Raw genomic sequence first — 14,636 nt, forward strand, 5'->3', positions numbered from 1 at the left:
AATACGTTATATGAATTTCATTGGGCCACTTTATTTATTAGCATTTATTTACAAAAATCATCATGTCCATAAAGTTGAACAATTAATATTTAATGGTTTTATTTGCATTTTACCTACAGTCCCACTTTTTTCAAATGAGATTTTTTTGAATTGATTTCATTGTTTAAATCTTTTGTTTCCATTATTATGAGCAGCCACTCCACAAGAACAAATAGCCTCAAAATTGCTGTTGCATATGAGTAGGCACATATCTGATAACACTTTGGAATCAGATTATTTCTTATCATTCCTTATCACTATGCATGTAATAGCGTTCTTCTTTCGCTCATCCATCAGAAGGGAGGGTGGCTTAACCTGAATCCATAATGCCATGAGAGACGATAACAGGATGCAGTTGTGACATTATCACCATTCAGATGGATACAAATCAGCCAAATCAAAACACGACTGCACACCAGTAACAATGTTTGACTGGACTGTGACGTGCGTGTGCATGAGTATGGTAGTTGTTTATCACCACCTTTAGATACTGTATGTGTTCAGTCACACTGTTGATGTTTTTACTTTATAACATCACTACATTGTTGTGTGTTTCCAGTAACTCTTTAGCCGTAACGGTCTAAAATAACAGAAATAATAACAGAAATACAACTATTATATTATGTTCATATTCTGTAGTCAAAATTTAACATCCTTTACAGGGAGCTAACTTGAATATGTCCATTTTCTGCAAATATTTGCTGTAACATGATGTTGTTTACATTGTTAGTCACCACCTCCACCCAGAAACACTGTGCACAAAGCATATACTGTATATGCTCACATATTTATGCATAGATATATGAGGGAGCTTCAAAACGTTTCTGCACTTTTATATTTTGGTTGGAAACGGTGAGGGTGGGAGGAGCAGTAATTGGTCGTGTCTAAGAGACTAAGAGAGAGCTTATAGTCTTGTGTATATACAGTGTATTTAGTGTATATATAGAGTATATATAGTGTATATATATTATCACTCCTGGGAACAAAAGAGAGCAGCCAGTTACAACTCTGCAAATTTATATCACCAGGGCTGTGTGGAGTTTGCATGTTCTCCCTGTTCTTAGGTTTTATAGGTTTTCTCTGGGTGTGCCAGTTTTCTCTCACAAGAAATGCCAACCGGAGCTTTTAGAAATTGCCCTATGTGTGTGTGTGTGTGTGTGTGTGTGTGTGTGTGTGTTTGCGTGTTTGCCCTGCGATGGACTGGCCAGGCTGTTTCCTACCTTTCACCCAATAAATCAGACCCACTGCAACCCTGACCAATATGAAATGGTGGTAAAAAAAGGTTATTATTTAAGGTATAGAACATTTTGAATCAGAAAGCTTAAATTCAGCAAATAAACATTAATAGTGAATTGTTCTTAATATAATAATATGAACATGTCTTTCATTTGATTAAAGAAAGCACTGACACCCATAAACGCATCTTTACTAACCAATCACTGCAGGGTGCAGAGATCAAGGGTAATTTGGGGCGTTCCAGAGGTGGATGTGATGTACTATTCCCCCAGAATGCTAACTGTTGTACTGTTGTAGCGTAGTCATGAAAGTAAAATACAATAAAATGAATCAATAATATGTCAAAACTCTGATATTTACCTTGTTAAATTGTTGATGTGTGTTTTTATGTTTTAGGTCAGTGTTTATGTGGCCAGTGTACGTGCCATCCACCAGGAGACAGCCGTGTTCATGGCAAGAACTGTGAGTGTGATGACCGGCAGTGTGAAGATATAAACGGAGGGACATGTGAAGGTAGGTCCTCAAACTCACACCTACATGCATGAGATTATCACTGGCCGTCATACACAATGATGCCAGATTTCCCAGAAAGAACCAATTCATGTGAAGGTGATTTTCTGCCACAGGAATCTCATTATTGTTCATAAGATTAAGAGTTGAGGCACTAGCTGTCTCCTGTGCTTCCTGTCATTGCTGTTTCACACTACTCCTCCAGGTCCAAAATGTCATCTAGTGGGCCTCAGGCACATTTGGCACACATTGTGCTTGGCAACAGAGCGTCTACGAATTTGAGATGAAATGTCCAGGCCACCTGAGCTCTGTGCATGCTAGAGTATGTGCTGTCCAGTGACTACTGATGCATTCAGGGACACCTAACATGAAAAATACAGCACTACTATGATTGCAGAGTATCAGAAGGTGACTTCTTTATAGGGGGATGACGTTAGGTGGGCATTTTAAGATTTTTAGAGGTAAAAGATTACAAGTGGACAATCATCCTCACTTCAAACAATTGGTTTGGCTGTGACTGAAAATCAAAAGATCTGAAAAGAATAGCAAATGTCACTATATTTACATGTATGCTGTATACTGCAATTATATACATTTACAATTATTTACAATTCAATTTTAAGGCATGGTTTCCAAATGATATCCTTGTTAATTATCATGATTGATAAAGCTGATCTTCCTGTGGCCATATAATTATGCTTTTTTGACCTTACCCATATGATCGAGTCACAAGCATCACAATTGGAGCATGTAGGAGGTTTTGTACAGATCTAGCAAAGCAAATTCTATGTTCAGGATCATCACTTGGAGCCATATTTAATAAAAGTCTAGTCCAATGATACTTTGTATTCACTCATAATTATTTGTGTAAATAATGTGGAACAGTGGTCTCTTTGCTAGATTACAAGTGGACAATCATTTTCACCTTAAACAACTGGTTTGGCTGTGACAGAAAATCAAAAGATCTGAAAATGTCTTCTGACTTTGTCACTATAATTAAAAGTTAAACCATAAGTGAATAATAAATATACTTATTAATAAATAAATAAGAATTATAAACTGTATTTAAAGGGCCTTCACACTTTAACTTTGAGGCATAGTTTCCTAATTCCTTGTTAATGATTATGATTGACTACATTTACATTTTCTGCATTTAGCAGACGCTCTTATCCAGTGCTTCCATAGTGAACATTTCCTTACTCTAGTTTAAGTAGACAACAGTCCAAGAATACAAATCTGCTGGAAACCCTGTTAGAACCAAAGGATGAGACTCAGATGTTTGGACAGACAGGGGAAGCTCATTTCACCACTTGGGTGCAAGTACAGAGAAGAGCCTTGATGCTGGTCTTCCTCGAGTCCTGGGAGGATCAAGACTAGTGGCTCGGAGGTTGAGTGGTACAGAGCGGGCTTTGATTAGACCTTGAAGGTAGCTTGGGGCTGGTTCATTTTTGGCTTTGTAGGTGAGCATCAGTGTTTTAAACTGAATGCGTGCAGCTACAGGAAGCCAGTAAAGAGAATGCAGCAGAGGGGTGATGTGGCAGTGTTTAGGTTGGTTAAAAACCAGTTTAGGTTGGTTAAAAACTAGAGCTGATGGTTTTCTAGTGGCCATATAATGATGATTATTATTTTGACTTTACTCATGAAACTGAGTCACAAGCATCACAATTGAAACATGTAGGAGGTTTGTGGTGCCATATTTAATAAATGTCTGTCCCATGATAATCTGTACAAACAATTATGGCAATTATGAGTGAATACAAAGTATGGGAAAACCCAAATTGTCTCTTTATGCTAAAAGAAAGAGCATCCAAATTGTCAGATTTGGCACTGTGCGGTGGCTACTGGTGCGTTCAGGAACACCTATCATGGACAATACAGCACTCTCTTGATTGCAGAGTATCAGAAGGTGACTTCTCTATAAGGAGACAATGTTAGGTGGCATTTTAAGATTTCAGAAGTAAAAGATTACAAGTGGACAATCATCCCCACTTCAAAGAACCGGTCTGTCTGTGACCTTCATTCAAGTTATTAAAGAACAGACATTGGAAAGTGAAACAGGGCTATTAGTGCTTTTTAAAAGTACTTAAGAAATAAGTGGGATTGTTAGTAGCAGATTTTTAAAGAATTTGAATCCTAAAAAATACCTTAGCAAGGAGAGCACGACAGAAACTATGCAGCATTTAGGCTGCTGTATGTACTGAGGTTAAAAAGTGACCATGACTGGATATCAGTCCCTGAACTAGATTCCAGCGTTAGAATATTAACACTTAAAAATCTCAGCACTAGGACAGTTTTTCCACTGGTATTTAATTTTCAGTCTTGGATGTTTTTGCCCACGAGCTGCATTTCATGAGACAGGCTACATAATAAAAGCATTAATTTAATTCTGATTAAAAAATGTAGCTTCTTCTCAAACTACAAGCTCAGCCTCAATTTGCATACTGCTGTACTAAGAAGTATTTTCATAGAGATACAATAAGTACAATGAGATTAACAAACAGTGGTTAAATTATGCAGAGAAAGCATAATATCCATTTTACTTCATAGTTTTAAAGTGAAAAGTACCCAAAAGTGTGACCAGTCAGTATTTTTCATGTATCTGAATAAACAATTAGTATTATAAAGCAGAGTTTGGCATGAGCAGCTTTTTTTTCTAGAAGCATATATTTATGGACAGTTATGGACTCAACATGATTGAATAAATATACAGTACAACCCCAAATCAGAAAATGTTGGGATGCTATGTAAAATGCAAATTAGAAAAATAAAAAATACATGAAGTGTTTCTAACATTTACTTTGTAGACAGTATGAACCCAAGAAAAACATATTTTATGGGGGTTTTTTTTGGTCAACTTTTTTATTTTATTTGCTAATATACATCAATTCCTGCATTTCAGGCTGGCAACACATTCCAAAAAAAGTTGGGATGGTAAAGCATTTACCACTTTGCAATGTTTCCATTCCTTCTCCCAACACTTAAACACTTCATTGCTTGGTGTTCTTGGAACCAAAATGACTTTAAAGGTGTCATTTTGTGTCATTTTTCCTGCAAACACGTATTAAGGTTTTAAGCATAAGTACAAAGCAAATGGAACAGTGGTATCATTGGTAAGGTTGGGAAAACCCAAACTGTCTCTTTATGCTAAGAGATCCACAAATTGTGTATCCAAATTGTCAGATGTCAACAGACTTACAGGCTGCCATGCAAGAATTGCTTTAAAATCTGCACCCTAGCACTTGAACTGGGTTCATTAAAGAAAGGTTTTGCTACCTTGTTTGGCTTGAAAGAATTATGAAACAAATGTCCGTATAATAATTGTTTATCATTATTATTTATTTATATTTATTTATTTGCTATGGTTTTTTTTTTAATTACCAAAGACGACATAGAAATATGACATAGCAACACATAGTAACACCTTAAAAAATCCTGTCAGTTCAAATTACTAAATAAAACTGTAACGGGGTGGACTTGTTACTGAAGTATATGGTGAAGCTCCCCACCTGCAGGAATTGAAAATGAACTCAAGTGCAAGATGCTTGAAGGTGGCCAAAAAAACAGAAACAAAGTAACAAATCTGCAGCACACAACTGAGAAAGTGGATAGAACAGGGGACAGAACATCACTGAGAACTGGTTGTCATATTATGACAGGCTGTTTTTGACGTCTCAGGAACACAGGGAAATATAGAGAACCCTAAACACAAGCCAGGGACAGCAGAACATGAGCGGTAAGCCCACACTATCAACTGGCACAGCCCACACCCAGCACGGTTAAACTACACAAGCAACGCTATGGAGAATATATCGTCAAACCAGCTCTGGGGCAAGGTGTAAAACACTAAGGGTGTTTGGCATGTTGTGTTTGTGTGTGTGTATGTGTGTGTTTGTGACTTGTGCTGGCCCTGTTCTAAAAAGCTTTAGGCAACATGGCTGTAATCACATGTCATCACTCTCAGGCCAGAGAGATTATTGCCTTTTATTTCCCTTTTATTCCTTGGTCATTGGTGTCACTGTTCCAGGCATAAATAAATCTGTTTGAAGAAGTCTGCAATCTGACAGTTGTGTCCACTACTGGGCAAAAAAAATGGACCAAAGCCAAAACTGCATTAGTCTCTCAAGAAAAAAACACCCGGACACGTGTAAGGTTTAATATCAAGCCTTTATCATTTCCCTATTTCCAGCTTTCCCCCCAACAGTTCACAGCAGCAACAAGCAGTGATGAGCAAATGATGGTTTAGGTCTCAGAAGTGCATTTTCGTACTTCTTAATAATTTTCTGACCAGGGATTTGTTGTTACGATCAAGTTATTTTGTATTGAGTTCATATCTGAATTGGCACAGTTTTTGTACGCTGGATGCCCTACCTAATGCACCCTTTCTTATTTTTATCCAGGCTTATAACCGGCACTAAGAGCACACTGATGAGTGCACCTCCCAATGGCTTGGTTCTTAGGCCATCCACCCTCAGAAAATCATGTCTGGGTAGAGGCCCGACTGGCTATGGCACCTCTAAGATTACAGCACTAGTGGTCTAGCGTGTTTTACAGTTGAATGCAATTAATAATATAATATAAATTAGTTCACTAGTATTCATATGCTGCCAGTACTGTGGTGCCAGTTTGTGGAATCCTTTCAATGTCCGAAGCAATGTCCATCCATTACGAGAGATAACGGATTAACTTTAACCACATTGAGCAACCTTGAGATATTGGAATGGCAATGTCAAGCCAGCCTATAAGGAGGAGGCTTTTATTTGTCATATATACATATACACATGAACAGTACAATGTATATCTTTTTCGACATATCCCAGCTTGTTTGGAATCTGGGGTCAGAGCACAGGGTCAGTCGAACAGTGGCTGCATCACAGAGCCTGGATATGAACTGACAGTCTACCGATTGGTAGCCTGAAGCTCTACCCACTAGGGTAGACTAACCTCAGAAATGCTTTTTTGACAAAACAGGCACAAATTCTCAAACAAGCTTTCAAAATGTATGAATAAAAGAAAAGTGAACAAACAAAACTCCATATTAATATTAATGGTTTTGGAGTGGTATGTAAAATAAGCTCATGATCAGGTGTCCACATACTTTTGATCATATAGTGCATTTCATATGTAGTTAGCATTAAAACAGCTACATTTATCAGAGCAGTGAGATTATGATATTATAAACCAGGATCATTTATTTAACTTAGCTATAGTACAATCAATGTGGTTGGACGTAGGCAACTATTTTAGCATGACGCATTGCAGCAGGCATATTTCTTCCCTCAGCTGCTGGATGCATTATTAATTTTGCATGCATTTCTCAAGCTCATTGTGATGTGCTGCTAAGTGACAGTGGCACAGAAGCCCAGCGGGCATGCTCGACCTACTGGCCCGTCTGGGCATGCCTGAGAAATTGACTTTAAATATTTATGAAGCTGCGCTGATGCAGATTAGAACATGTTATCACAGAAAAGCTGAAGAACATGGTCATCCTTCACTGGTGCTGATGCAGCCCAGATGCTTTCTACTACGCCCTCTGGTCCCTGTCTCTACAGAGACTGGTAAAAAGTTCATATCAGCTAATCACCTGACTGATTCAGTTAAAGTGAGTCGTATTTTAAAGATAAATAGTTTAAACTGTAGACTATTTCATGTTTTGACACAGCGACATGCAATAATACAGAAACTATATGGACAGCAGCTATTTCTACTTGAATCTTTTTTTTCCCTATTTTATTTATGCATTGTTCTCCCATTTTCTCCCAATTTAGCATAGTCAGTTTGTCTTCTGCTGCTGGGGGATCCCTGATTGCAGTCGAGGTGGGTATGTTGCTGCTCACGCCTCCTCCGACCCACGCACAGCCCTTAGCGGAACCCTTTTTCACCTATGCACTCTGCACAGGCGCCTCTCTATCTGCCAATCAGAGTCCTTACACAGCTTTTGAGGACCCCACCCACATATTCCGGTCATCCCGCCCTAGCAGAGACGTGTCTGCTACAGACACTGTCAATTATGCCCACTAGATGGTGCCCAGCTGACCGGTGGCAATGCCGAGTTTCAAACCGAGAAGTTGTGTGGTAGTGCTAGTGGAATATCCCGCTGCACCACCTGGGCGCTCTTGAATCTTTTTTAATGACTGATTTTTTTATTTATTGTATTAATAATGTCTTAGAACCAGGCTGGCCTGGCAGTGAGGATCCCCCAATGCATGGATCTCAGGAACCTGGGTTTTGATTTCTGTAACTGCCTGTGATTGGTTTGGTATGTTCTCCATTTGTCTGCATAGGATGCAATACCTGTTATATAAAATAAATGATGTAATTTGTTATATATACATAAACACATGTTCAGTATAATGAAAGTTTTCCACACATCCCAGCTCCTTTAGAAGCAGGGGTCAGAGCACAGGGTCATTGTTTCACGCCCCTGTAGCTGAGAGGGGAGGGTTAAGGGCCTTGATTATAGGCCCAACATTGGTTGCATGGCAGACTTAGAATTCAAACCAACAACCTTTTTGTCTCTATATATAGATATAAATAAATAGCACCTATGGGGATTCGAACCCTAGATCCCAGCGGTAAGGGGTAATATACTTATAGAGGTGTTTAATTAAAAACATCAGGTTTATCGCTTTGCAAAACACTGTGTTCCCGAAAAAGCACAACATATATAAATAATGTCATCTCAGAACTAATGTAATGTATTGATATTAAAATATATCAATTTTCTGAGATTTTTCCTCGAGAAACAGATAATTAAAGATCAATCACATCATGTGCATGCAAATTGCATTTACAGCTCCGGAAATATGGAACCACAGGTGCAGTTTAATTGGAAAGGTCGAGGTGCCGCTTTTCCAACGCAATTAAATGGTGTCATAGGCTGTGAGATTGAAGCAACCAGGCATACCACACCACCACATGCATGCTCGAGCCATCCAAACCCATTCTCCTAATGTGAAGGATTATAAGAGAGAGAAAAAGGTGGGAGATCATCACGAAATCTTTATTACTTTTTACTTTTTCTGACTACACTGTATTAAAGCCTGTGTGCTATTGAATTACTGTGAGTTTACTGTGAGTTAGCTTGCAGGCATAGTTGTTGTTTGCCCCATTTTTCCTATTTTTGCCAGTGCCCACCTGCTAACTTGGTCTCCCTATCACATTACAAAAGAATGAAGGAGAAAGAAAACAACAATATAGTGTCTTACCACAGTACTAAACCACTATAAAGCATCAAACCAATTTCAATGCCCAGTGGCATATTTTCTATAAGTCTCTGGTACTGTACACAAATCCTCCTATAGGTGTTCAATTAGGTTAATATCTGGTGACTACATAGAACAGCATGATTTGCATAATTATGCATAATCTGTCTGTCTGTCTGTCTGTCTGTCTGTCTGTCTGTCTGTCTGTCTGTCTGTCTGTCTATCTATCTATCTATCTATCTATCTATCTATCTATCTATCTATCTATCTATCTATCTATCTATCTATCTATCTGTCTATCCATCCATCTATCCATCCATCCATCCATCCACCCAACCCATCCATCCATCCATCCATCCATCCATCCACCCATCCATCCATCCATCCATCATAAAACAGATTACCAGCTGCCTTTGTGTGTATACCTTGTTAGAAGGAACCCATGAACTCCACCTTTCCACCCAGTGACAGCAGCATCTTTGTCTTCTTTCTCGACAAATGAGATCCACTTGCATTGTTTTATTATTTTTAAAATCTGCACATACAACAGCAACACTCACTATATCTCCAAAGTAAATTTTGTATTATTGAACCAGTTCCTACCTTGCTTTCTTATTGCACTTTTATATCCAACAAGATGTACAGATCTCTGGCCAGACAAATCTTAAGGGAGCCCTTGAAATAGTGGAAAAGATAAAGCTACAGTAGCTACAGGCATAGTTCTGTTATTTACTGTTCATTTTGTACTGATTCATGGATTCTTAAGAAGAGAAACTCTAGCCTTTACAAGTTTCTAAAAGTGTTTCATTACCTCCCTGTCAACACCAACACCCCTGCACCAGGTTCTTAAAGGTCTGAAAAGGACACAGTTGGTCACGTAATGGTTGCAGAATATTTAACTTGTAAGGAAAATGTCCTCATAAGGCATGGATTTAGTAAGCCTTAGACCTACTGCAATCAATCATACATTCACTCACACACACACGTAGGGGCACTTTAGAGCAGCTAATTAGCCTATGGCATATCTGGAAAACTCTGATGAAAACATTGGTAGAACATTTCAGAAATAGCCATATTGGAGGGGATTTTACCTGTTTACTTGCCACATACCAATAGGGTTCAAATCACAACTTTGACTAGGCTACTTTAAAACCTCAATCTTGTTTCTTTTAAACCATTCAGAATGGACTTGCTCTTGTGGGTTGAAATGTTGTATTGCTACATAACAAAATTTTTCTTTAGCTTCAAATCACAGGCCGATGACCAGACATTATCTTTCAGGGTTCTCTGATAGAGAGCAGAATTCATTGTTTTGTATGTCATGGTAAAGCACCAAAGCCAAAATCACCAAAGCCCTGATCAAAGCCCTTAAGTTTAACCTTCATGATGAAGCTTGCAGTTTTTTAAATATGTGTCTTAGTTATTTCTGACTTTCTTGATGAGTGATTGATGCACTCTTAATGGATTGTTGGAATGGTCAGCCATGTCTGCTGCTGTTCCAAGGTTTCTGAATTTGGAGTGTGGTTTACTAAAGTCCCAAGGCATTACCAATAGCATTGTAACCCATTCTAGACTGTATTTTACCTTTCTTTCTTTTCTCTTTCTAAATTTCTTTCGTGCTGCTTGTAGAGCTCCAGCTGGTACCAACCAGGCTTGGATATGTCTATTATAATAAAGTCTGATTAATTAAATTAGGTTAAATAGCTGATTAAGTAACTAATGTGGACATTACTTTTTATACAGCTACCCAGTTTGACTTCGAAAAATCAACAACAGTTTGTGTTAAGTTTATGTGAGCTTCATGTTTTTTATGAGATTGAAAACTAATAAATGTAACAAATAAAAAAAAAAAAACAGGCTGAGGGTTGTCACGTTGTCCTTATTGGTCCTTAAACTTTGCCATGTAATGATTCATACTGTTTACTAATACTAAACTAATTAGTAGCACTGATTGGTATCTTGGAGAGCCATGTAAATCCAGAGCTAGCTTATGGCACAACACCATTTTTTAAACCATTGTATCACAAAGCTGTGTTGTTCTCAACAACTGTGTGTATTGTCCCCCTCAGGCCATGGCTTTTGCTCGTGTGGCCGCTGTATCTGTAATGATGGATGGTTTGGAAAGCATTGCCAGTTCCCTCGCACCTGCAACATGACCGAGCAGCAGAGCAAGAGTCTGTGTGAGACGTCTCACGGTGTCATGTGCTCTGGGAAAGGTAAGATCCAGCTTTCTTAGGGTTGTGCTTGCAAAAGCTACAGGTCAACAGATCAACCATAGACGTTTACTTTAGCATTTAAAGTGCAGTCTGGGTACAGCACTCTTAAAGCCGAGGGTCATGCTTTTAAACACGGCTATCGATTTAGCAGCCTGTGGGGAAGAAACAGCCTTTTTTACTGGCCCTTATGTGAGCAGTTCAGCAGTCTAATGCAGAACGAAAACAAAATAAAATACCCTAGATACACTGGCTACAGGTATAAAATCAATTTGTAAATGGCTGAGTGGACACACTGCTATGAAGCAGCAGCTTGTCTGAGGTGTGTTTCCATCCTTGCACCCAGTGTTTAGAAAAAAGTGGTTAGTAAAACTGAATAAAAAATACACTTTATGACCAATAGTATGTGGACACCACATATAGTTATCAAGTTTAGGTGTAACTAATTTATTTATATTAAATAAATTATAGGCTCGGGCGGCATGATGGCTTGGTGGGTGGCACTGTCGCCTCACAGCAAGAAGGTCCAGGGTTTGATTCCCAGGTGGAGAGGTCCGAGTCCTTTCTGTGGAGTTTGCATGTTCTACCTGTGTGTGTGTGGGTTTGAGTCCCATATGGAGAAGTCCTTTCTGTGTGGAGTTTACTAAAATTGCCCTGCCTTGCAATGGACTGGCGCCCTGTCCAGGGTGTTTCTGTGTGCCTTATACCCCCCACCTGCCTGATTAGGTTAAGCAGTTTAGAAAGTGAATGGAATTATAAGCTCTCAACTATGTTTCAACAGTTAGTGTTTCAACTTGACGTGTCCCATGTACAAAACAAGATCCATTTGCTGTGGAGGAAGACCCAGTGGCCTGCAATGGGTCCTAAGCTTAAATTCATAAAAGCCTACTGGGTTGAATTGGAATGTTTGTTGTAAGCCAGTCCTTCTTGTCCAACATAAGTACCTGATCATACAAATGCACTTTTGAGAGTGGAGGCTGCTAAAGTAACAAAGGGGAAGTGGCCTCACATTAATGTTCATGATTAAGAAAGAAATAGGATGTCCAAAAAATTAATGCTCAAATGTCCACATACTTGTGGACATGTGACTATGTGACTAAAATGACTAAAATATTATATACAATGTAATTAAGGCAGACACTTTTATCCAAAGCGACAGTATTGTGACGGTATATTATCTGAGCAATTGAGAGTTAAGTGTCTTGCTTAAGGGCCCAACAGTGGCAACCTGGCAGTGGTGGGGCATGAACCAGTGACCTTTCGATTACTAGTCCAGTGCTTTAATCACTAGGCTACAACTGCCCTGTCATGTACATATGGGCTAATGGAAAGTGGAAAACTGCAAAGTAAAGGAATCAATTAAATGAAACCTGCAAAGTGAAAGTCGGGTTAGCAGGATTAGAGCGTTTCCACTAGATGATTGAAACATTTATCATTCCCTAGCGCAGATGGAACAATAGGATCTACCTCTCTGTCACAAACATACTCAAAACACTTAGACTAGGCAGATCACAAACACCCGACTCTTCGGAATCTTCTCTGTCTGCTTGAAAACCCTTTTAGAGGTAGAAATAAGGGAACTGTGTCTCTGCTGCTTTCCTCCTGGGACTTTGAGAAGCAAGAAGATATTGGGGAGTGTGTTTGCTTTGCCTGTCAAGGGATCTTAACAACTAATTTCACTCTCCACATAAGACCTCTTGCCCTTGAAAAACCCTACAGTGCGGTGAATCACAGTGCCTGGAGAGAACGCACTTTTGTTAATACCCTGTGACCTGGAAGTGTACTGGGTAAACAGACTATAGAGCATAGCTGAAATTGCTATGTAAGACATGTTTGTTAAGCAGGTTGTGTGAACCGTATGAATAGCAGTATACACCACATGCACAATTTTTCACAACGTTTGGTTGTGAAAAGATGCAGTCGGCTACTGCTCACGTGTCGGAGGGTGCGTGTGTCAGTTCGCTCTGCACGGTCAGGGTGGAGTTTAGCACCAGTAGAGAGGAAGCATAGCGCAATTGGGTAAAAAATTGGGCAGGCTTAAAATCGGGAGAAAAGGGGAGAAAATGCATTAAAAAAAATAAAATAAAATAAATACTAAATTTAATGAAAAATACTGTCAAGACTTGTCTTAGACTTAACTAATGATATTTAACTATGAGAACTTACCTTTATGATTTGACAACACACAAGTGATTTCCTGGAGTATCAAATTACATTATATGCTACATTATGTGTAACTATACCATTTTGTACTGTCCTTATTATTTATTCATTCATTCATTGTCTGCTTTACCACTGCTTTATCCTGATTAGGGTTATGGTGGGTCTGACTCATTGGGTCGCCAGTCCATCACAGGGCATTGTGCACTAATTAGACTGACTGTTTTGTACAGTAGTATGTAATTTGAGAAATTTTTACTTTGCATAATTGCAATTTCATAAGCTAATCTAATCTTTTGACCAAAACCACTATTATGAAAATAGTTTTAGTGGTGAGATATTCTCCACTGGCATTAACCATTTTACTTGCACATATTGTATTAAATAATAGGTTTCATATCATTGTTCTAAATATGAAATAGGTCACTATAATAGGCGGCTGATCTCAGAGTCCTCTTGTGTGCTTCCAGGCTCATGTCACTGCGGGAGGTGCATCTGTTCACCACAGGAGTGGTACATTTCAGGCGAATTCTGCGAATGTGACGACAGAGAGTGTGACAAGCATGATGGCATGATCTGTACAGGTAGAGTTTTATAAAGATGATTTAACCCACTGTCTGACATTGATATACATGCACTTTAGCGGTGTGATTGGCCTTAAATTTTATTTGTGTATTAGATAAATAACACTGGCTACATTGGCTAGGCCAGTGTGGAGCTGTCCCATCAGTAAAGCCTGTCTGTTTCATTATCTTGCACTAACGGTTTTGACTGGGGCTTAACGTGGATGAAACTCAAGAGAACATGGGCATATCCTTGTAAAACCGTGCCTGATTAATGAAAATACAAGGCAGCATTCCAAATATTCCCCCCAGACAAACAAAAGCTGCATTAGAACCAAGGGTACATTGTCAACCATGAATTATAAATGTGTTTATAAATGTTCGTAAAAGCTTATTAGTGATTAGATCATAATTACCACATGCATACAAATTTAAGCCATTTTATGTTGCATAGAATGTAAATATAAACACACAAGCAGTGTCTTTGCACCTTCTAGGGCCACACCATTCCACACAACCAATGTATCTGCCAGATTACAAATACCAATTTCTCATCAGATTTCATGGCTTCTCCAGCAAGAGATTCTCATTACACGTAAATTGATGAGTGATGTGGAAAATTCAATGTATTAGGAATGCCTATTGCTTAATTTCATGCACTGTGGATTAGAATTCCAACTGTTTGAGTGGTGATATGACACACAGCCCAAAGC

General features: G+C 38.8%; 1 protein-coding gene across 1 annotated transcript in view; it reads left to right on the forward strand.

Annotated features, from left to right (window-relative positions):
- Nucleotides 1-14,636, forward strand: part of itgbl1 (integrin, beta-like 1) — a 54,939-nt gene that overhangs the window by 37,349 nt on the left and 2,954 nt on the right. The window contains exons 8-10 of the mRNA XM_063005841.1: nt 1,672-1,788; nt 11,057-11,203; nt 13,831-13,944. Of these exons, the coding sequence (XP_062861911.1) occupies nt 1,672-1,788; nt 11,057-11,203; nt 13,831-13,944 (378 nt within the window). The remainder of the gene's footprint in view (nt 1-1,671; nt 1,789-11,056; nt 11,204-13,830; nt 13,945-14,636) is intronic.

The sequence above is a fragment of the Trichomycterus rosablanca genome, chromosome 12, assembly GCF_030014385.1.
Source record: "Trichomycterus rosablanca isolate fTriRos1 chromosome 12, fTriRos1.hap1, whole genome shotgun sequence".
Lineage (NCBI taxonomy): Eukaryota > Metazoa > Chordata > Actinopteri > Siluriformes > Trichomycteridae > Trichomycterus > Trichomycterus rosablanca.